This window comes from Lutra lutra, chromosome 1, assembly GCF_902655055.1.
Source record: "Lutra lutra chromosome 1, mLutLut1.2, whole genome shotgun sequence".
NCBI classification, from domain to species: domain Eukaryota; kingdom Metazoa; phylum Chordata; class Mammalia; order Carnivora; family Mustelidae; genus Lutra; species Lutra lutra.
In genome coordinates, this window is record NC_062278.1 from 190,918,045 (window position 1) to 190,941,366 (window position 23,322).

The 23,322-nt window shown below is 43.2% G+C and overlaps 1 protein-coding gene and 1 long non-coding RNA gene across 6 annotated transcripts in view; one reads left to right on the forward strand and one right to left on the reverse strand.

Annotated features, from left to right (window-relative positions):
* The window catches only part of LOC125110261 (uncharacterized), a 300,974-nt gene extending 280,075 nt beyond the window's left edge, over nucleotides 1-20,899 (reverse strand). Inside the window, exon 1 of one of the 5 annotated variants that reach the window (XR_007130541.1) lies at nucleotides 20,451-20,899. This is a non-coding gene — a long non-coding RNA (uncharacterized LOC125110261). The remainder of the gene's footprint in view (nucleotides 1-20,450) is intronic. The other 4 variants (XR_007130540.1, XR_007130542.1, XR_007130538.1 and 1 more) reach the window with 4 other exon arrangements.
* The window catches only part of ADAMTS9 (ADAM metallopeptidase with thrombospondin type 1 motif 9), a 166,837-nt gene continuing 161,225 nt past the window's right edge, over nucleotides 17,711-23,322 (forward strand). The window contains 2 exon segments of the mRNA XM_047747329.1: nucleotides 17,711-18,226; nucleotides 18,828-19,219. Coding sequence (XP_047603285.1) covers nucleotides 18,112-18,226; nucleotides 18,828-19,219 — 507 coding nt within the window. The 5' untranslated portion in view covers nucleotides 17,711-18,111.

Consider the following 23,322-nt stretch of genomic DNA (forward strand, 5'->3'; position numbering starts at 1 on the left):
AAGACCTATGTCAGGGAGCTTACTGCCTATGTTTCCTTGTAGGAGTTTTATGCTTTCAAGTCTTACTCAACTCTCTTACCCATTTTGAGTTTGTGTGTGTGTATGGTGCAGAATAGTGTCCAGATTCATTACTTTGTATATGGCTGTTCAGTTTTCCCAGCACCATTTATTCAAAGGTCTATCCTTTCCCCATGGTATAGTCTTACTACTTTATAAAAAATTAATGGATAATACATTGATGGGTTTATTTCAGGGCTTTCCATTCTGTTCCATTGATCTGTGTGTCTGTTTTTATGCCAGTAACATAGTGTTTGGACTGCTATAGCTTTGTAGTATAGTTTGAAATCAGGAAATGTGATGGCTCCAGCTTTGTTCTTCTACTTCTTTTCCCCAATTGCTTTGGCTATTCGGGGTTGTTTGTAATTCCACACAGATTTTAGGATCATTTGCTTTATTTTTGTGAACAGAATATTTGTGCTGAATTTGTGCTGAGTTTGTAGACTGCTGTGGTTAATGTGGACATTTAACAATGTTAATTCTTCCGATCCATGAGCATAGAGTATCTTTCCATTTATTTATGTCTTCTTTGATTTATTTCATCAGTCTTAGAGTTATATACTTACAAATAAATTCTTACAACTAGGAATAGCGAGGCAAAAGGAAAATTGAGGAGTTTTTGATATGTTTTGACAAATTGCCCATTAGGTGACCCAATTTCAGCTTCTAACTCCAGTATACAAGATTGTGCCACAGTTCTACATTCTAACAAGATCAGGGTTCTCTCTAGTAACTATTGCCAAATATATTGTTTTGTATGTTTTTTAAAATTTACTTTTGAATAGACAACATGTAACACAGTTTAAATATCAAATGAGCCAAAAAGCCTACAGGGAAATTCTCTGTCCCGCCTATGTACACCATCTCCCTCTGGGGGCAACCTATATTAACACTTTCTGGTGCGTCCTTCCAGAAATAACTTATATATTCGTAAATGGTAGTCATCTAAATAGACAGTCTGTACTTTGCACTTATCTATGTATCTTGGACATACACAGCTTCTTCATTCTTTTTTTATGGTCCCATACTTTTCTATTGTTGAATGTCACATACTTAAAAGTGTGTCTTTTGCTGGACATCCAGGTTGCCTTTTGGCTTTTGCTGCTACAGACAATGTATCTGTGAATTACCTTGTAAATTTATCACTTCCTGCATGCACAAGTGTGTATGCAAGTTCAATTTCTGGGTTACTGGGTGCAAGGAATTTTTTTTTAGTGTTTTTGTTATTATCAAGAAAAAAAAAAGAAAAAGGAATGTGGGACAAAACGAAAAGAAAAAATGTAAAATGTAGTGAGTCTGGTGGTTATTAAATGGTGGGAAATGTCACATATTTTTCCCAGATTGCACATCTCTGAAGTTTCTGGTTTTCTTTCAATAGTCTCCCTCGTCTGTTAAAGGGGTTAGAAATTTCAAAAGAGTGGGGCCAGGAAAAAGAATGGGTGCTAAAAACCCAATAGCGGAGCTGCTTCTAATCATACAACAGCTGTTTTGCCACCAGCTGGATTCCGATAAGGAAGAACAAATGCCTTAGAACAGGAGGGCTGAGCCTTTAAGCCCTGGAGGTGATGTTACACATTTTCTCTCCAGAAATCCCAAATGGAAATATGTTTAGTATTGGAAAATAATTTTTCCGAAGATGAAATCATCTCAACATCAAGGGTTAAAACTTCAAAACCTCAGTTAACGTGCCTTTATTTACCAGTGATTTTTTTAAGTTGCTTTCATTCATTTTAAGTAAACTTTTAAAAATAACATGCAAACAGCAAAGTGTGCAAATTGTAATCATATAGCTTAATGAATATTCTCAAAGTGAACAAATCCCTATAACCACCACCACCATCAAGCAAAGAACATGATCGCATCCCAGAAACCCCTGTTGTGCCCTTCAAAATGACCATTCCCCCGCAATCACCATTTTCTGTCACCATCAATTAATTTTGCCTGTTTTTTTTTTTAAGATTCTATAAATGGGAAATGTAGAATTCACTTTGCTGTGTCTGGTTTCTTCTGCTTGACAGTATACAGAATTCATGGATGATTTTATTTTTAATCGTGTGTGTGTGTATGGCTTCATTCATTCAACAAATATTTACTAAGCACCCAGTGCAGTTAAGCACCGTGCAAAGTATTGGGGAAACAGTGATGATGATACAGACAATATGTCTGCTCTCCTAGACCTTACATAAGTCCTGGCTATGAAAATGAACATCTGAGAAGCCAAAAGTCATTGCTTTCCAAGGAGACAACACAATAGTTCAAAAGTATCCAGTTGTCTCAAAGGTCATAGGTGTGGTCAGGCTCAAGTGTGCTCCCATAGATTTCTGCACGTTCATCTGCGGGATCTCCTAGCATCATTTACTTTCTGTATGAGAGACAGAGGCTTGCAAAGTAAAAATCGCAGTTGCATTTTCAGAGCTGCATTCCAGCACAGCTCCTGCACTGAATAATTGTAACATGTCTGCCAGGCAAGACTCTGGGGAAGGAAGCTGTCTGTATCTTTGAAATACTATTTCAAACACACTTGTTTTGCAGAAAAATTCATAGAGCGTAATGGCCATACAATGTTTTGTTTCATTTTCTTTTCTTTTAAGCGATAGTGTCTGCCCTTTTCTCGGTTTAAGAAATGGGTTGGGAGAAATACTTCGTGTGGTCAGGGGAGATTTTTAATTAACCCCAACATCAGGAGGGGATACAGAGGCTATTATCTCAAGACCTCACAGAAAGGCAAATATTCTAGTGTAGGCATATATTAACTTCAGACTTGAGAGTAATTATGGACATTTGTAAATGACTTTTTTAAAATTAAATTAAAAATTAACTAATCCAGTCCAATATTGCAGTAATTAAATACGTGCATTTAAAAATATTAAGAGCATTACATATAAATCTCAAGTCCCTTTATCCACCACCCTCAAACATGTGCTTTCTCCCTTTCTACAGGTATGAATTTAGAGTGCATCCTTCTAGATTTTTTTGTCTTTATGCACAAACACATATGTGAGTTCTTCATAGAAATGATACACACATCAATGCTGCGACTTGCCATTAGTCCTTTAACAACAGTTTTTTAGATCTTGCCAGATGATGTCTACCTGGTTCACTCCTCTGAATTGCAGTGCCATATTCTGTCATATGAACATATCATTCTCTATCATGTAGCCACTCTTCTGCTGAGGACATGTGGTCTCATTACAAGCAATACTGTCATGATCATCCCTGGCATGCATTTTTACGTAAGTGAGCAAGTATTTCTCCAGGGAACACATCAGGAAGGGACTAGATCATGCCATTGCTTCTTTAGAAGAGTGTCTTGGTCCTTAGCTCCAAGAAAGCTCCCTGAAGTCTGTGTAGGTCTTAATTGTTGTCTGTATGGGAGCACCCAGCACAGAGCCTCCCAGCCAGTAACTAACTGCCTTCTGCAACACTAGTGGAGGTCCAGGTTTTCCTTTTATCTCTCTACCTCTCTAAGTCTTGGTTGGTTCTTCCGTGACTGTGAATCATTTAAAAGGTAGCGTCCTGGGGTGCCTGGGTGGCTCAGCTGGTTAAGTGGTTAAGCATCTGCTTTCCACTCAGGTCATGATCTCAGGGTCCTGGGATGGAGCTCTGGATGGAGCCCCATATCAGGCCCTGCAGGGAGCCTTGCATTAAGCCACAGCAGGCTCCCTGCTCAGCAGGGAGTCTGCTTGTCCCTCTTCCTCTGCCCCTCCCCTGACTTGTGCTCACACTTTCTCTAAAACAAATAAATAAAAATCTTAAAAAAATAAAATAAGAGGTAGCATCCTAAGGTCTCTGTTCTTGGCTTTCTCTTGTTTCTCTAGGGTCTTTTTCCTGGGTCAGAAGCTCTCTTCCTTGGCTGCACATCAGAATCAATAGGGGAGCTTTTAAAATTTACCAGTGCCCCCCAAAATAAAATAAAATAATAAAATAAATATAAATAAAATAATAAAATAAAATGAATATGATAAAATAAAATTTACCAGTGCCCAGACCCATTACCCAGAGGGTCTCACTTAATTGGCTTGCAGTGGGGTTTTTCTTCCCATGGCTTTCCACCCGATAACAGTAAGAGGTTAGAATGGAGAATCTTTTGCCCTGGGCTAGTGGTTCTCCAAGGGGGGACCCCAGCCAGTGTATCAGCAGCCCCTTGTATTTGTCAAAAGTGTAAAAGTTCTTGGATCTGACCTCAGGTTTACTGAGTCAGAAACTGGGGTAGAGCCCTCTCATATCCTTCCAGATGATTCTAAAGCATATTAAATAAATTTTGAGAACCACTGTCCTGGGTGATCCAATGCATTTCCCTGACTTGATAAACATGCAGAAGAAAACACTGCCATTTCTCATCTTCAACCTAAATTCCTGAACCCACCCACCTAAGTGACATTCCGTCAGAATGCCCTCTGGCACACACCAGGCTCCCAGCTCCACTCCCATCCAACCACACTGTTTTCCCCTCAGCCTTCTTCATCTTAGCGAATGACACCAATATCCTTCAAATTGCTGGAGGCAGAAATATGGAATTCATTTTTTAACATTTTAAAAATAGGTCCTTTATGCAGGTAGCTTAAGACCCAGAAGATATTTTTAAAAAAACAAACAATGGGAGTCTCTCTCCCATCCTCATCTCTCATTATGGACTGAATGTGCACCCCCTACCCCGAGTTATATGATGAAGCCCTAACCCACAATGGGACTGTATTTAGAGATAGAGCCTATAAGGAGGGAATTAAGGTTAAATGAAATAATAGCATTAAAAATCCTTGAAATAGGATTAGGGGGCCTAATCCAACTAAGAAAGGTATCCTTCTTCCTTGTAGCAAGTGCATAGTGTACAGGAAAGTCCAGGTGAAGACACAGCCGGAAGGTAGCCAATCGCAAACAAGGAGCGAGGTCTCACCAGCAAACAACCCTGCCAGCATCTTGATCTTGTACTCCCAGCCTCCAAAACTGTCAGAAAATACATTTCTGGTGCTCAAGCCATTCAAGTCTGTGGTATTTTGTTCTAGTAGCCTGTGATGGTTAATTTTATCGGTCACTTTGACTGGGCCGGGGGGTGCCCAGATACCTGATCAGACATTATTATCCTGGGTGTTTTCTGTGAGAGTGTTTTAAGGTGAGATTATTGCTTAAATTCGTACACTGAGTAAAGTAACTTGCCCACTGTAATGTGAGTGGGCCTCATAAAATCAGTTGAAGGCCTGAATAGAACAAAAAGCCTGACCCTTCGTCAGGGTCTGCCTTCGAAGTGGGACATCTGCTTCTTCCTGCCTTTAAACTCAAGCGGAAACATAGGCTCTTCCTGGGCCCTGTGGCTGCTGGCCGTCGGGTGGAACTAAACCAATGGCTGTCTTTGTTCTCAGGCCTTTAGACTGAGACTGGAACTAACCCATCAGCTCTCTTGGGTCTCCAGCTTGCTGACTCACTGTGGGTGTTGGGACTTGGCCACCGCCATAAGCCCATGAGCAAATTCCTTATAATAAATAAATCTATAATAAATCTCTTTCCATATATCATATATAAATAAACCTATATATAAATATCTCTTTATATATAAATCTTTTTATATTATGTTATATATAAATAAATCTATATATAAACATTAATATATTATACATTATCTCTGTATAAATATGACAATAAGTCTCTCTAATAAATATTATATTTATATATAAATAAGTTTCTTTATATATACATATATTCTATATAATATTAACATATATGTATATAATACACACACACACGCACGCACATCTTAGATCGGCTTCTCTGGAGAACCGTAGCCGACTAGTGCATCCCCCATCAGTCCAATTCCCAGTCTTCCTCCCAGGGTAACCACTGTGCTTAGCTTCTTATATAACCATTCAGGTTTCTTTAGAATACATAAGCAAATAAAAGTATGTTATTTTGCCACTTTTTTTTAGACACACTCATAGGCACGCACAAAAACTACCATAATGGATTCTATTTAGGAGCATTTTACCCGACAACTAAAAAACTAGCATTGGCGTAGTTTTAATTTAACTTTTACTATGAATAAAACGGAGTGCCTTTTCACAGGGCCACACCATTTGTATTTCCTTTCTCGTGAGCTATCGATTGATACTTTTTGCAGATTTTTTTCTTTCAGATTGAAGGAAAGATCTCTCTTTGCTTGATGAGGTGAAAATACAATTTCTCAGTTTGTCATTTCTTTTAGACTTCTGGGTTTTGATTAGGATGCTTCTTCTCATGCAGAATTTATCTTTGCTTGCTCTATAATGAAGTTAAACATTTTGATTTTTTTTTCTTATATGGCTTGTGAATTTTTGAGTCCTAACTAGGAAGCCTTCCTTACACCATGGAGGTTAAGTATATCCTCCTCTTTCCTTTAAATCTGTCTTGATTTAGTTTTTATATTCAACTCTTGATTCATTTGATGTGGGTCAAGCCTGTATTTTAAGTGTGAGGTACAGATTATTACTTTTAGTTAGTTAGTTTCAAAACCACATGGCTACCATGTCATTCTATCACTGGGTTGTGAATGGCCCATGTTTTCCCAGAAAGTTTCAGAAGTCAGCTGTCCCAGAAACTAAATTCTCACTCTTCCTGCTGTTTCTGGCTTTTTCTAAAATCTAGTGTCTAGATTTTTCTAGTTCACCTACTTATTCTTCCACTGAATTTTCTCTTAATTCATAATCCAGTAATCACCCTATTTAATGAGATTTTATATTCTATCTTAATATCTGGTATTAATACTATAATGTGGAGATACACTGTTTTTCATTTCCAAAGTCTTCTGAGCCGCTCTTCCCAAATATACTTTGGCTTAATCTGTCTCAAACAAAACAAAAAAATAGCAGAAACAAATTGTGGTCATTTGTGTTGGGGTTCTAATCATTTTGTAAATTATCTCAGGGAGAATTGGCACTTCTGTGATAGTCAGGCATCTTCCCATTTTCTCACATCTCCTCTGGAGACTTTATTAGTGTTTTAAAAATATCACTCACTAGGCAGTACAGCGTTCTTGTTCTCTCTCTCCCTGGTGATTTTGTTGCTATTGTACGTGTGGCTTCTATTCTTTTATATTCTCTACCTGATTATTATTTGTGTATATAAAAGATACCGATTTCTGCATAAGAACTGGGAGGCTCATTCTTTTTTTTTGTTTTGTTTTGTTTTAAGATTTTTTATTTCTTTATTTGAGAGAGAGAAAGAACACAAGCAGGGGTGAGGTGTAAAGGTAGAAGCAGCCTGCTCCCTGAGCAGGGAGCCTGATGCCATGTGGGGTTCAATCCCAGGGTTCTGGGATCATGACCTGAGCCAAAGGCAGACACTTAAGTGACTGAGCCACCCAGACGCGCCTGTGGGGCTCATTCTTGATGCCCCCTTTCTCTCTCATCCCCAGTATATCATCCCTCACCATGTCCCGTTGAATCCACCCTCAAAATATAGTCTACACGTGTCCGAATCCTGCCAGCTCCACTAACACCACCCTAATTCAAGCCATGGGAACAACACCATACCCCTTGTCAACTCGTCCTCCACACAGCAGCTAGAGGGATCTTTTCAAAACAAGAGCATCTTGAAATCTCCCTGCCGAAAACCATTTCCCTGGCTTCCTTTGTGCCCAAAATGAAATGCAGACTCCAGACTCCTCACCTGAAGGTGCTCTCGATCACGTGGCTTCTGGCTTCCTTGAAATCATCTCTTTGTTCACAGAACTCTAGCCACAAAGGTTTCTCCAGGTTCCAAAACATTCCCACTTCTTTCCTATCCCAGACCTTGCCCTGCTGCTCTCTCTGCCTGGACTACTTTTTTCCCATTCTGAAGGGGGCTGGCTCCTTCTTAGTCCCTAGGTTTCAGCTTACCTATCAAGACCTCAAAGAGGTCTTCTCTGTTCTCTTCATGTACACAGTCACCCTTTTAATCTCCTCTGCAAAATTTAGGACAGTGTTTAATTATATACGTGTTTGCCTATTTACTTACTCTGTTTTTTCTTCCCCCCTTGACTGTGAACTCTAGTGCTGTCTGCAAAGTGCGTGGCATATAGGAGATGTTCAAAAACTTTGTAGTGAGTGAATGAGCAAGTGTCCTCTCAGTTTATATAGTCAGGGCTTGAAAACACTCTTCCTTTTTTCCTGCTCCTCAATTGTTATTCTGCATTCACATTTTAAATCCATAGCTACTGTATATCAAATGCTTATATTTCTAAGTCGCAGGCTCCCCTCAAACTCTTCTCGAAGGCCTGCCTATCCTAAATCTCTTCCCAATGTTTGTTCACAGATGCACAAAATGTAGTTATTTTCGAATAATGAAACACGTATTGAATGGTACAGAAACAGCTGAATTTATGCATAATTTATGAGAAAAATTCCCCTTTGGATGGTGACACTCTAATATTTTCTTTATATATTGTCTTTTTAATTTTTTTTCTCATTAAGGAAAGTTGTATTTTCTTGTTGTGAAAATTATTAACAATATGGAAATGGGTATCATAGAAATGCAGAAAGAAAAAAAGATTTCTATAATCCCCAGCCCCAGAGCTCACAGTCCTATGGTCATGGTTTGATGTATACCCATCTTCCTAGACTTTTTTTTTTTTTTCTATGCCTATCCTATTCCAGCACAGGCTGAGATCTTGTTATTGCTATTTTATTTTGTTTTTACTACTCTAGGACCCAATTAGACAAATAACTCTGCAACATATTTGCTTAATAATACAGCTTGGATATGTTTGTGTGTTACCACACACAGCTCTTTTTACTCTTCAATAATTGTCTCATATTTCATTTACTATCCCTTGATGGTTGCCTTCCCTTTTCACCTGACCAATAAAGTGGGGAAGAGATGGTCTTGAGTTGTATCATTGGGTTTTTTTGGTTGTTTGTTTGTTTTTTTAATTTTTAGGGCTTCTGTCACTCCTTGATCAAAATAGCCACTCATGGAGTCATTTCTCTACTGTGACCTCTGTTTTGTCAGAAAAGTCCCTTAAGGGGCGCCTGGGTGGTTCAGTGGGTTAAAGCCTCTGCCTTCAGCTCAGGTCATGATCCCAGGGTCCTGGAGCCCCATATCAGGCTCTCTGCTCAGCAGGGGGCATGCTTCCTCTCCTCTCTCTCTGCCTGCCTCTTTGCCTGCTTGTGATCCCTGTCTGTCTAATATATAAATGAAGTCTTTTAAAAAGAAAGAAAGAAATTAAGAAAAGAAAGAAAGGAAGAAAGAAAAGTCCTTTAGACCAAATACAAATTCTGTGAGGTACAGATTTGCATTCGGAATTAATGAACTGAGGGATCTACTGTAAGTAGTGCTGATTTAAACAATTTACACAGGTGCATTTGTGTGGCCTACTGTACGTAGAATGCAGAACAGCACCATCATGGTATGATTGCTCAAAAGAAAATTCTATGTCCAAGCCCTCACTTCTTATAACTGAACCTCTTGCACAGAGCCCAACAGGAGCTGAAGTTTATACCAGTTCCGCTTGCCGAGCATGCCACTCATATGTACTGTCAGACCTGTTTTTTGGGGGGTGGGGGAGAAAATTAAAAAATAATTTTTTATTTTGCCAACATCCGATAGGGACTTGACACGGCACTAACTGCTAGGCTTACGTTTCCGGAAGCAACCTATTTTGTGTTATTGGTGCCAAGTAACACAAAGGTAGTGCATGCAGAATATGCCACTTACCACTGGCACTCGTTTGCTGTCACAGAACCTCCTTGCCAGGTCAAGCCGGGACACGTGACACATTTATGTTTTTGCACATTAATTTGAAAAGTAAGTTACGCTCCCTACCCCTAGGCTCTCTCCATTGTCCTTGGTGGTCACAGTAGCTGAGATATTTTGAAAAGTTCTTGGAAAACCTTCTTTGTACTGGGCCCCCACATAAGCTCCTCATGGGTAATTCAAATTCTGAACTACTTGTACAAGTTTAAGGCAAGCCCCTTGGCCATGTGCTATTTCTATAGCAAGGACCACAGGGCATCCTGAACCACACTAAGATGCTACGCTGAACTGAGGGCCACAGGAGTTTATAAAAACGGTAATAGCCATGAGATCACTGAAGAACACTAGTGTTGTCAAGGGCCAGTCTTACATTTGGGTGGATGAGGGGTTTAAGGTGCTGGAAAGACATTTTCTCCTCAATATCCACTTGGCTTACTATTCAGAATTCTACCATTTCTGATTCCTTAAACCAAACCCCCATTGGCCTCCTTCCCCTGTTGGCCCGATATCTGAATTTCTACTAATGTCAAGATTTCCACTCTTTGAGATTGTATTCCTGAGCATAAAAATGTATCATGTATTAAGGTAAATACATGACAGTCAGTATAATGTCATGGTTTAAGAGTATCAGCCTTGAAATCAGAAAGCCTGGCTTTGAGGGACATCTGGCTGGCTCAGTCAGTGGAGCATGTGACTTTTGATCTCAGGGTCAAGAGTTCAAGCCCCACACTGGTTGTGGAGCCTACTTAAAATAAAAATTTATATATTAATTTATATATATAATTATATATTAATTAAACATATTTAATAAATTAAATATATAAATTAATATATTAAACATAAAATAAATTTAATAAATTATATATATATATATACACACACACACACACACATATATATAATTTTCCTAAAGGAAAGAAAGAAAGGAAAAAGTCTGGCTTTGATTCCCCACTCACTAGCTACTAGCTGGGCAACCTTGGGTAATTTATATATCCTCTCTGTACCTTCATTTCCTCCTTGAAAAATGGGACTGAAAGCATTCCTGTTTCATTGGGTTGTCAGGAGGACTGAACTCAGTATTCTCCATTGTGCCTAGAAATAGAAAGCCATTGTTAAGGTTTGCCATTATTATAATAAATACCATTAGGACAGACAAGCCACTAAGCATCGTGGGCTGAGGAAATTAGTTTTTTGCATGTGTAAAAATTGCTTGCCATATACAAACAGGTTTTTTTAATCTTTAGAGGGAAAATTATGTTTTGATTATTTAAAAGTTCTGCCTGGAAAACAGTAGGCCCAGGGCTGGAAAAAAATGCTAGATCAGACTTATATGCTAGAATTGCTAATTTAAGCAGAATAAGAGGGAAAATCAAGCTGTTTCTAAAAATGAAAATTTGGGGCACCTGGGTGGCTCAGTAGGTTGAGCCTCTGCCTTAGGCTCAAGTCATGATCCCAGGGTCCTGGAATCGAGCCCCACTTTGGTCTCTCTGCTAAGCGGGGAGCCTGCTTCCCTCTCTCTCTGCCTCCTCTCTGCCTACTTGTGATCTCTCTGTCAAATAAATAAATAAATAATGAAAATAATTTTAAAAGGACAAGGGGACTTGCAGCAAGTATAAATGTAGAAAAAATACACAGTAAGGAAATATTACCATGCACAGGGTTTACTTCCTTTCCCAGTAGGAGAAAGGCTCATCACTTGGTGAAGAAGATTAACAGGGAAAGGGGCGGTAGGTTGACAGCACCCTATTTTGTCAAACTGAATCAGAAATCACTCTTCCTAACTAGCAAGTGAGGTAGAGTGAGGTCCCTGATCTGAACAGAGATTGCTTACTTATGCCAGTCTCTAAGCCAAGACTTTCATTGGTCAATTCATTGTCACACCATCCCTTTGAGGTAGGTAATTATGATTCCCGTTTTCAGAATATAAAAAGGATATGGAAACTGCCATAGCATTGGTCTCTTACTTGTCACGCTCATGATCCTGAAGTAGCCATCAGGGAGAGCCTAGCTCTGAAAATTTCTACTCCTGAAAAAAGGAATCATGATAAGATTCTAATTAAAGCAAGTCTTGCCTCTCGTGAATGATGATACCATTAAATATAGAGATTATGTCAATTATCCCTGGGGTTTCCTTTGTATGTGTGTGTGTGTGCGCAAGCGCACTGTGTTGTGTATGAAAGAATGACTTTCATTAATTAAAAGAAACACTGGCTCTGAAAGCTAGAAATAACTTGGGGCAATCGTTAACTCATTCATTTAAGAAACATTTATTAAGTGCCTGTTACATACCACTGAGGGGATACAGTGGGAGACCGATTTGTTCCTTGCCCTCACAACAACAGAAAGTGTGAAACAAAGTTTGACAGGAGAATTTACAGGCTCAGGGGGCATATAACAACCCAGTGCCTCTCAAAATACTCCTAAGAGTTATCAGATTCCATGCTAGCATATACAAATCTAACACGTCTATGTTGAATGTGCTCTTCCACAAAATGGTGACATTGTATCTGCACACATTATATTACTTTCTGATTTGGCTACAGTTTCAAAGAGGTGGATATGAGCTAGAAGTCCAGTACTTCTAAATCATTTGTACTTAACGAGCTGAACCCCAGGTCTGAAAGTCTCATTCCACAAGGTATCAGACGGAATGGAACAAGGAGTCGAAGCCCAAGAGTCTCAAGCGTATATGAATGGGAATCATTTTGGACAAGAGCAAAAAGGGAATCAACAGGAAAAAGGGAATAGGAAAAGGGAATCAGCTTGGACAATAGCCAAAGCCTGGAATGACGAGCAAGAAACAGCTGGTGAGTTAACTTCATAGAACTCCCATGAGCTACTCACTGAGTATCTAAAGCCACCTTACAAACTGGGACTATGACTTTCAAAGTGGGCTTAAGAGAAGTTATTTAGAACTTTAGATTTGGCATTAAAATAAAAAAAGTTCTTTGCTTTTTTGCGGGAAATGAGAGAGAGAGAGAGAGTACACTCATGAGGGGAAAGCCGAAGGAGAAGGAGAGAGAGAATCTTTAATAGCCTCCACACCAGCACAGAGCCCAACACCAGGCTAGATCTCATGACCGAGATCATGACCCGAAATGAAATCAAAAGTCTGATGTTCACCCAACTGAACCACCCAGGCACCCCCAGAAAAAAGTTCTTAAGGTGGTATTCATCAGCCCAAGTGTAAAGGCTGAATGATCAAAAACAATGGGGTGAACAGTTTTATATTCCTAGGGGTTCCAGTTAATGGAGATCATGAGCTTTGGAGGTAAAATGACTACAGTTCAAATCCGAACTCAGCACGTTCTATCTCTGTAATACTGGGCAAGTCACTTCACCTCCTGAGTCTTACTTTCATCAATAAACAGGGACAATAAAATCCAGATGGCAGGACTGCCAATGGAGATTAATTAGCACAAAGTTCCAACTCAAGAGAATTTTGTGCTATCATCACTAACAGTAAAACTCCTATAACTTTTGGTATATTAATAGTATACAATTATAACTTTCTCTACTGAAGTCGGTATTTGAAAGACTTTTAAAAATATGGTAGGGTCCTCGCCCATGTGGCACAAAAAGATGACAGTTTTTCCCTCCTTCCACTGCGTACACGTGGGACTGGATCAGAAAGCATCATGCTCAAGGTCAGAGTTGGGCCATCACCCACCCCCTGCCTAGTGCTTCACCAGAAACCTGTCTAACCCAGTCCCTTGGCTTATCTACCCAGAAACCACCCACTGCTGACCGCTCAGGAAACTATTCACGTTAATTCTGGCTCCTGGTCTCTCCCTATCATTCGGATGTGGGTTTTCCCTTTCTGTGGAAATAGATGGCTTCGCTTCAATTCTCCTTCCTGCTGTTTCCAGCGATATTCTGCAAACAAAGTCACTTGTGATGTCATGCCTTGCATTTCCATTGGCTAGCTTCCCTCTCTCTAGTGACTAATGTCAATCATCACTCCCCTGGGACAGAGTTTTCGTGAAAAATGAGCCAACGAGGTCTTCCACTTAACCTACAATAATGTTCAATTCCAGTAAAGCCTGGGAGAAGAAAATACGCTAAGAATGGTCTCTCTGTTAACTCTAGATGACCTCCAAAAGCTTTGCTTCTTTTCAAGCAAACTTTCGTGATGCACCAGTTTACTAAAGAATCCACTTTTCTCCCTGAATGCCAGTAATTCCATATTCCTAGTCATAAAACTATTCTCTAAACTGCACATGTGTTTGTATAAAATAAGGAATATATTGACCCATTCATTCAGTAAATATCTGAGCCCCTACTACGTACCAGATTTGCTCTAAGTACCAAGGAAAGAAGTTGGGAAATGTCAGTGAAATAACTAAGATGATTATCATGAAATACTCAGCATTAGAAAAGGAAGTTACAGAGCCAAAGAAAACTTGTACATAGAAGAGAAAGTTGAGGCAATTCTCTACATGGTATTAGCTAACCTCTTCCAAACCAAACCTCTAAAACCCAGCCATGCTTTTGAGTACTCCTTTATTCATTATATATGATAGTGATTATCAATTTGGACTAAATTGCTGAAACAAAATTTGAATCCTATCTTTCACTAATGAAGGGACCTTTGTCAAATAATTTCACCGCTTTAGACCTTGCTATCCTTATGTGTAAAATGAAACTACTAATACTGCCTGCCTCATAAAGCTGCTGTAAGAATTAAATTACACGTATATTTGTACATGGTCTGGCACATGGTAAATACTCAGAAGATGTTGATGATGATGATGGTTCAGACAAAAGATCTGGACCTGAATTTTTCAGATAGTTCACGCCATTGTCCTATGCTATGATTTCAAACGTCTTCCTAATATTTTCTAGCCTTGTTTGCAGACGTAAATTCAGAGGTAAAATAATACACTGGAGAAAGGATGAATGGACTCTCACGGAGGATAAGAAATTCAGAAACCCAGGTTCTTGGTCACGGCTCAAGGTCACCAAGAGATACTTGGTATCTTCCTTTCTGGTCAGCTCTTTGGAGATGACAGGGTTGTATCAGGAGCAATTTTAAAGAAGAGTAAACAGAGTTTATCTTTGAAATTCAAATCCCAGAAAGGAAGCTAAGCAGACAGAAGACACAGAAGAGACTTCTGTCCCTATATAGAACAATTTCTATACTTACCTTTATCTTTATTTATATATAAAGTATAGTATTTATCTATACCTTTATTTCTTGGCTATTGGTAGTAATACTGCAGTGAGCATGGGGATGCAGCTAACTTTTCAGATTAGTGTTTTTGTGTCCTTCAGATAAATACACGGAAATGGAATTGCTCAATCCCATGGTAACTCCATTTTTAATTTCTAAAGGAATCCTGCTGTGTTTCTGGCTGCACCAACTTACATTCCCACCAACAGAGCATAAAGGTTCCATTTTTTCCATATCCTCACCAAACTTCTTATTCCTTTTTAGTAATGGCTACTTTAACAGGTGTGAGATGATAGCTCATTGCGGTTTTGATTTGCATTTCCCTGATGCTTAGTGATGTTGAGCATCTTCTCATGTACCTGCTGGTCATCTGTATATCTTCTTTGGAAAAAGTCTTTTCAGATCCTCTGAACATTTTTTAATTGATTTTTTTTTTTTTTTTTTTTTTTTTTTTGCTATTGAGTTGTGTGAGCTCTTTATATATTTTGGATATTAAGCCCTTATCCAGTATATATGATTTGTAAATATTTTCTCCCATTACATAGGTTGCCTCTTCACATTATTGATGGTGTCCTTTGCTTGCAGAAGCTTTTTAGTTTAATGTAGTCCCACTTGCTTATTTTTGCCTTTGTTGTCTTTGCTTTTGGTATCAAATCCAAAACATTATCACCAAGACCAACATCAAGCAGCTTACCCCTATTTCTTCTAGGAGTTTTATGATTGTAGGTCTTAACACTCAAGTCTTTAATCCGTTTTGAGCTGATTTTTGTGGATGGTGTAAAATAAGGATCTGGTTTCATTCTTTTGGGTGTGGTTGTCCAGTTTCCCAATATTTTTTGAACAGGTTGTCCTTTCTCCACTGTACATTCTTGGCTCTGTGCCATAAGTCAGTAGACTATATACATGGGTTTATTCGTGGCCTCTCTACTCTGTTCTTTTTAGTTTATCTGTAAAAGTACTATATTTTTGAGTAATTTTACAGTAAAAGTCTAGAATATTTTCCATCGGAATCGACTAATAGTTTGATTTTGTGATTTTTTCCCATTCCTTGCTAAGTTTGCAATGGTAAAATACTGTGATTATGAGGAATTTAATTTACATAATGAAAAAGATTGTGTTTTAGAAGACATGTGTTTTAGAAAATTATTTTGAAGGTTTAAGAAAAAGATCTAAATGTCATCCTTTAAAAATCTTTGCACTTTACAGTTTCTGTTTCTGTTTTCCCATCTTTATACTGTTTATACTCATTATAAATTCCAGTAATACATTTAGACAGTGGCACCAATGGTCCACTTGGGTTAACAACTTACTTAGGAATTACCAAGTCATTTTTCCCTCTACCAAGAGAAATATAAGCATTGATATTTCAAGAGTAGAGCCCACTTCTAGCATATTGCTATATGATCCTTGGTGTTGGGAGTGCTTGGTATTTCCAAAGCAGAGGGCCAGCCCACTTAGTAACAGAAAACTCCAGTTCTGGGACACTTTCCTTTCTCTTGAAATTAGTGAAATTAGCACACCCTAGGTTCTTCTTGAGGGCTTGTAAAAGGGAAAGTACTTTTGAACCACCCAGGATTAAACAATTCTCTCTCTCTCTCTCTCCACCTCCCCTCTCCTCTCTCACTCCCTGCTCTCCTTTCACTCACACCCTGGCTCACACACTGCCTCCTTGCTCTGGCTTGTCTAGGTTCCAAACTTGCATCCCAAGGCGGAGGTAGGAGTAGCCTGAAGTGTCGGCTTTGAACTACTCCAAGCATCTCTCGGCTAAAAGGAAGAAGTGATTGAGAAATCCCTCCCCAGGCTGGTGCTTCCCCGCCCCCAGCACCCCCGCCCCCACGCTCGCGTCCGCGACTGTCCCTTAGCACTCCGCCCTCACTCCCCTCTCCCCCATATCTCTAAACCCAGTCTGGGCACCAAAGTCCCCGCCCCCCCCCCCCCCCCCCACTGCCAAGAGCCGTTCTTAACCTTTTTTGGGCCGGGGACCTACAAAATGCTCTGGACTCTCTCCGGATGGGGACAGAGAGGTTGGGGGAAGAAAACAGCTTGACAGCTTTGTGAAACTTTCAAAAAACTGATCTGAAATGCACCCCGAACTTCCAGATTAAGAACCCCATCTCGAAAACTCTTGATTTAGGACAATCAGATCGAAAGTGGAACTCAGATGCCACATCTCGTTCCCACTGGGAAACTGTAGGAAGGAGAAGACGGTCCGGCACTGGGTCACTTTCACTTGTAAGAAACCAAATGAAGGGGAGAGACAGGACAGAAATTCATAAAGGGGGAAAGAGAAGAGGGAGAGAGCTGTTATAAAGACCAGACGACAGAGGGGAGGAAAGAGAAAAGGGAAAAGAGAAATAGGGGAAACAGGGACACAATGGGAGGGGAGGCGACAGCACAGTGGAAGAACCGGCACAGGGCGCGGCGCACAGAGGCGAGTGCGAGGAAGCGAGAAAGAGCAGAGGGAGGAGAGAGGAGAGGGATCGAAAGGCAGAAACTGGGAGCGCTGGGAAAGGGAGAGAACTTTCTCTGCCCTCCCTCCCCAGCGCAGGGAGTCTCAGAAAAGCCGATCTGCACGAGGTGGCGGGGAGCGCGAGCGGCTGGCCCCCGAGCTCCGGGCGCCTCTGACCTCCGCCTCCTGCAGCCCGCAGCCGGCTGCGAGACTCGCACGGGCAGCCGAGGAGGGGACTCCTTCTCGAAGGAGGCGGTCCCCACTCGCTTCGCTTTCTCCTCCCCTCTCCTCCCAGAGGCGGGCACCCGGGGTATTTGAGCAGCGGAGGACCCGCGGCCCCCCCGCCTCCGCCCCCCCAGCCCCCCATTCAAGAAGCCGCTCCGCTATCCCGGGCAGCACAGGGCGCCCGGCGCGCCTCGGAGCGCACGTTCCGCGCCTTCTCCTGCCGGGTCCCTGGACATTATGCGGCCGAGCAGCCGAGCCCCAGTCCTCCTCCTCCTCCTCCGGCTCCTCCTGCGGCCCGAGCGGCTCAGCTCTCGGCAGGCGGCGGCGTTGCTCAGCCGAGCGCAGACGGGACCCTCGCGGCGAGACCTCAGCGACTCCTAAAGTCAAAAGTTGGCGGCGGGCGCCAGGCTCCGCGCGCTCACCGCGGCCGCTGCCTCGCGTCGCCGCCGCAGCCAAGCCGGGCAGGAGGGAGGGGGGTGGGAGCCACGGGGGAGGGGTGGGGAGCACCATGCAGTTTGTATCCTGGGCCACACTGCTAACGTTCCTGGTGCGGGACCTGGCCGAGATGGGGACCCCAGACGCCGCGGCCGCCGTGCGCAAGGACAGGCTGCACCCGAGGCAAGGTAATGAGGCTCCGGCCATCGCGACCCCTCCGCCCCAATCGCCACCTCCCCAGCCTCTGCGTCCGACAGCAGGCACCCCGCAGTGGAGGCCTCTCCTTTTCCTAGAAAGAATTATCTACGGCTTTACAACCTCTCCCTTTTTTAGGTCATTTCCAGCCAATTTCTAGAGAGAGCCGCTGTAGAACAAACTTAGTCTCCTCCAGCGCTCTTCCCTTGTAGTTTGATCTTTCCCCTTTCCCACCTCCGTGCCGCAAACTATAGTTACTTAGTAACTGGGGGTAGCAGAGAGTGGCATGTTTTATTTGATTCAGGGTATTTGTCAGAATCTGAAATTATCTTACGTATTTTTGACTTTGTTCATTGCTTCCGAATGGTGTATCCTCAGAGTCCAGCCTAGTTCTTGACCGTTCCTGGCACATAGTAGGTGCTCAGTAAATATCTGTGCATTGGCTGAGGGTGAAGGCATTGACTCAAATGGGCAAAATAACTGTTGGAAAATAACCCAGAACAAAGGCCTCTTCATTTTAAATTAAAACTTGGGGGGCAATTGGTTTGCAGAAAATGGAATTATTGGTTCATTTGTCTCTGCTTTTCCCTGCAGTGAAATTATTAGAGACCCTAAGAGAATACGAAATCGCGTCTCCCATCCGAGTGAACGCTCTCGGAGAACCCTTTTCCACGAACGTGCACTTCAAAAGAAGGCGACGGAGCATTAATGCTGTCTCCGACCCCTGGCCTGCCTTCGCTTCCTCCTCTACCTCTTCCCAGGAGCATTACCGCCTCTCTGCCTTCGGCCAGCAATTTCTGTTTAATCTCACTGCCCATGCTGGATTTATCGCTCCAACGTTCACTGTCACCCTCTTTGGGACGCCCGGGGAGAATGAGACAAAGTTTTATTCCGAGGAGGAAACGGAGCTCAAGCATTGCTTTTACAAAGGCCATGTCAATACCAAGTCCGAGCACACGGCGGTCATCAACCTCTGCTCAGGAATGGTGAGTTGGTGCGCGCCACCCCCCTCCCCTCCCTCCTCTTCACCTCTTCGCCTTTCTGGAAGGCGTAATTAATTGCTCTCTAGCCTAAGACCCTCACTGTCCCGAGTTTCTACTTTGGCTTTAAATATCCGCTAGCAGCTCGTCTGCATCCTGAGGTTTGGGTGACAAGCCCAGTTCGTGTGCTTACACTGGGGAGAGGCACACGCAGCCGCCCCCGGGGGGTTCGGAATGCTTTGGAGCTTTCTAGAGTCCGAATTCAGGCTCGCCAGCGCTTTCCCCAACGCTAGTAGGCGGCTTGGAAGTCGGTTTCCAAATTCCGAGAGTTGTCCTTTCTTGCAGCAAACCCTGCTGCCCAGGAGCGGAGCAGCTGAGCGTAGGGAGGACCCAACTCCTTATTGGAGCGTCTTGAGTCAGGGGTGTGGGCTGAGGATCCCCAGCCTCGGGTATGGGGAGTTCCTCCTCCGTGTCGTGGAGGGCGGTGCGTAATCTAGCGTCCCGGCGATTTCTCTGGGCCTTTTTTCACGCGCCAGGAACCCTGAGGCCGAACAGGATTGACAGGGAACAGGTCCGTCCCAGGAACGGAAGGGTGGGCCGAGGGCTCCGGGGGCGGGGAAGAGGGCGGAGCCTGCCTCCGACGCTTTGAATTTGGATAGAAACTGGGAGTGGGGGTGTGGCGCAGTCCGACTCTGCACCCTGCTGGCGGGGTGGCCCCAAGAAACAGAAATAGTGGGGGAGAGCCTGGAGAAGCTGCCCGTGTGAGATTTCGGTACTTCTGGGTTTTCTGCCAGCATATGGGGTTCCAGAGAATCGAAAGACAGAGCTTACAACGCATGTTTCCCTGGAGAGGGAGGGCTAGTAGGCGCAGGCTGGCCACCTCCCTGCACTGCAAAATACACACGTAGCAGGTTTTTCGAGCTGATACCTCGACCCTCTCCTGACCTTCCCCTCCCCATTTGCTCTCCAGTTGGCCGCACATGGCAACAGCTTTTTATCCGCACCCCCCCCCAAACATTTGAAGACCTGCTGTAAAGTTCTGGCCAGAGGGAAAGCGGTCCTTGACTTTCCCAAACGATGTGCGTTGCTACCACGCGCGTGTGACGCAGAAACTTTCCCGGGTCAGGTTCTCCCAGCGCAACGCGCTGTGCGCACTGCGCCCCAGTGATGCGTTTACTCTTCCCCTGAGGACCCACATTCCCTGTCACCTTCTCTAAGAGGGAGCACGGATACTTACCTGGGGCACTCGGTTGCCCCTTCTGTGCGCTGTTGGTGGATTCAGCGTCCCGGTCTAGAAGTCGCATCCATCTCCACCGTCCTATGGAAGGGTGGGAAGAGTCTGGTGGGGAGCCAGGCAACCTTGAAGACTGGGAGGGGGAAGGTTTTAGCCTGCTGGGATACAGACATGGAGATGGGCCCTTCCAGCCCCCAGCAAAGCGCCGGGAGCTGCGGCTCGCCCTTGAGCTTGTTTGGGGTGGGCGGAGACGGCAGTTCGACGCACGGGGGGGGGGGTAAGGGGGTGCTGTAGTGAGTCATCGCTGCCCCAAGACCTAAGGCCAAAGCGCAGGAATCTTTCCATTTTTCAAAAGGTTGTGGCCCGGTGGGCTTAGGTCAGGCATTGGAACCCAGGTCACCAGAGCGCCCCTAGAAACTAAGATTGTAAACCCCAATTCCAGAACTTTATGGACGGGGCAGGGATTGTACGTAAAGTTTGTAAACAACCTTTACTCCTCCTCTCTCCCCGCCTCCACAGCCCGCTGAATGGCCCTGGCAGTTGTATAAATACTTTGCCGGCAGGACCTTGATTTCATTTGGCAATTTTAGGTGGTAACTCGCCCGTGGGTATGCAAGTGGTAACTCTCTTGGGGGGCTGAGGGCCCGGGACTTAAGAATGATTGTATAGGGGTGCCTGGGTGGCTCAGTGGGTTAAAGCCTCTGCCTTCGGCTCAGGTCATGATCCCAGGGTCCTGGGATCAGGCCCCCCCCCCCCCGCATCGGGCTCTTTGCTCAGCGGGAAGCCTGCTTCCTCCTATCTGCCTGCCTCTCTGCCTGCTTGTGATCTCTGTCTGTCAAATTAAAAAAAAAATTATATTAAAAAAAAAGAATGATTGTATAAACCGTGAAAACCCCCTTCATATTGCATTAAATTTCTAATCTGCCTTTTCTGGTAGAGAAAGGTCCAGAATATATCTTAAAGATAAGTGCACTGTGTGTTTCTGTCTTCAGCGATTAATCGAGCTCCAATCTCATCTAGGTCATCCCTTTGTCTTCCTTCTGGAATTTGTCTTTCTTCCCAGGACTTCCCACTACCATTTCTCTACCAGTAATATCATGAAGTTTCTAGTAGCCCACCCAGGAAATCTCTCACTCTTTAGAGTGAATCTAAAAGTGCCAATCTACACAACACACACACACACACACACACACACACACACACACACACACACAGACATGCACACACCCCACCAGTTATCATTTTCTCTGAATTCGATCTTAGATGTGTATCTTACTGGGTCTGAACAAGCCCTGCCCAAATTCTAGACTTTTTTACTTCTCTGCTCCTCTCTCATTTAGCATTGTTTTCTAAGAAATATTTCCATCTGGCTTCTCCTCCTTCACGCTTTCCTCTCTGATCCCTGCCACACACCGCTAACAGATTAAGGATGGCTTGGTGCAAGATTACATTACTCCCCGGTTCACTCACCTTACCTAGTAGCTCCCCACTGCTCAAAGAACAACTACTAATTCCCTCCTCAGATGATTCAGACCATTTGTGATGTGCCCTCTCATGCCTTGCACACCCGCACGCCACACTCTTCTCTTGGGCTTTCCCTCCACCAATTCTGTGTATCAGTCAACCCGCTTTTGCTCCTTTCTCTGAATTTCCCTCCCACCCCAGTCCTATTTTACTGCCTTTGAGCTTTTGGGTTTATTTGGTCATCTCGCCCAGTATCACAGGCTCCAATCCTACCCCTCTTTTAAAGTGTAATTTACACAGCTTCTTCCCTAGGACATCTTGTCCTTCACAGACACTTGTATCTTTCTTATGATGCTTCGTATGCTCTCCCTTGTATAACAGTTCTTGGTACTCACGATCTAACCCTTTCTTTGGCAGCAGGGTCAGCACCAGCGCATTTATCTCCCATGTTGGAGCCTTGTGTATTATATTTAGTAACTATATTGGGATAAATGGACACTGTAACCAGGAAAAGATGACTCTTAGAGCGGACATTCATCAAACATCAAAGGTGTCTTCTGTGAATCGACAACAAAATTAATTTGCCATCATACAGATAACATTTATTGGACTCTTATGCAAAGCACTTTTTGTGTGCATTATCTCACTCCATCCCAATCCTCAAAACAACCCATTTTACAGATGAGGAAGGACTCTGAGGCGTAGAGAGTCAGAGGCTTGCTCCAGGTGTCCTAACTAGTAAGTGGCAGAGTTGGAGTTCCCACCCTGTCTTTCTGACCCACCTTCCTAACCGGGGACCAGAGACTGGGTCTGTGTTCCTAAAGAGACTTTTGAAGTTCTTTATTGAAAAGGTACTGGACTAACGTCAGGATACCTGGGTTCTAGATTCAGTACTGGCACCATTCAGCAGCTGCTTCTGTATCACGGAAGAGGGACTTTGGACAAGTCACTTCCTCCCTGGGCCTTAGTTTCCCCTTTTCCCCTGATCTGAAAGGTGCCAGATCACCACCAGAGGCGCTCCCAGGTTCTTTCCCAACGGTTACAGCGTCTCTCTGGTAGATTGCACATGCGGTAAGCTACTGCTCTGTGCTCTGAGAACACATGAGTTGTATATTTAAAACAGAGAGAGGTGCCCAGAGCAGTCCTCCCTTTAAGCCGACAGCTCATGAATCACGCGGAAGACTTTTGTAAGAATACAGATTCTAGACCTCATCTCTGGAAATTCCAGATCTGCAGGTATGGGGTAATGCCACAAATCCCCCTTTTTTTTTTCCAAGTCCCCAGGCAATTTTGAAGTTTAGATAGGTTTGGAAACCCCAGTGTCTTGGCCTCTTGCTTCCCAAACTTTATTGAGCCTCAGAATACCTTGGAGTGCTCATTGCTTGGCTCCCGGGCCCTACCCCCAGAGAGG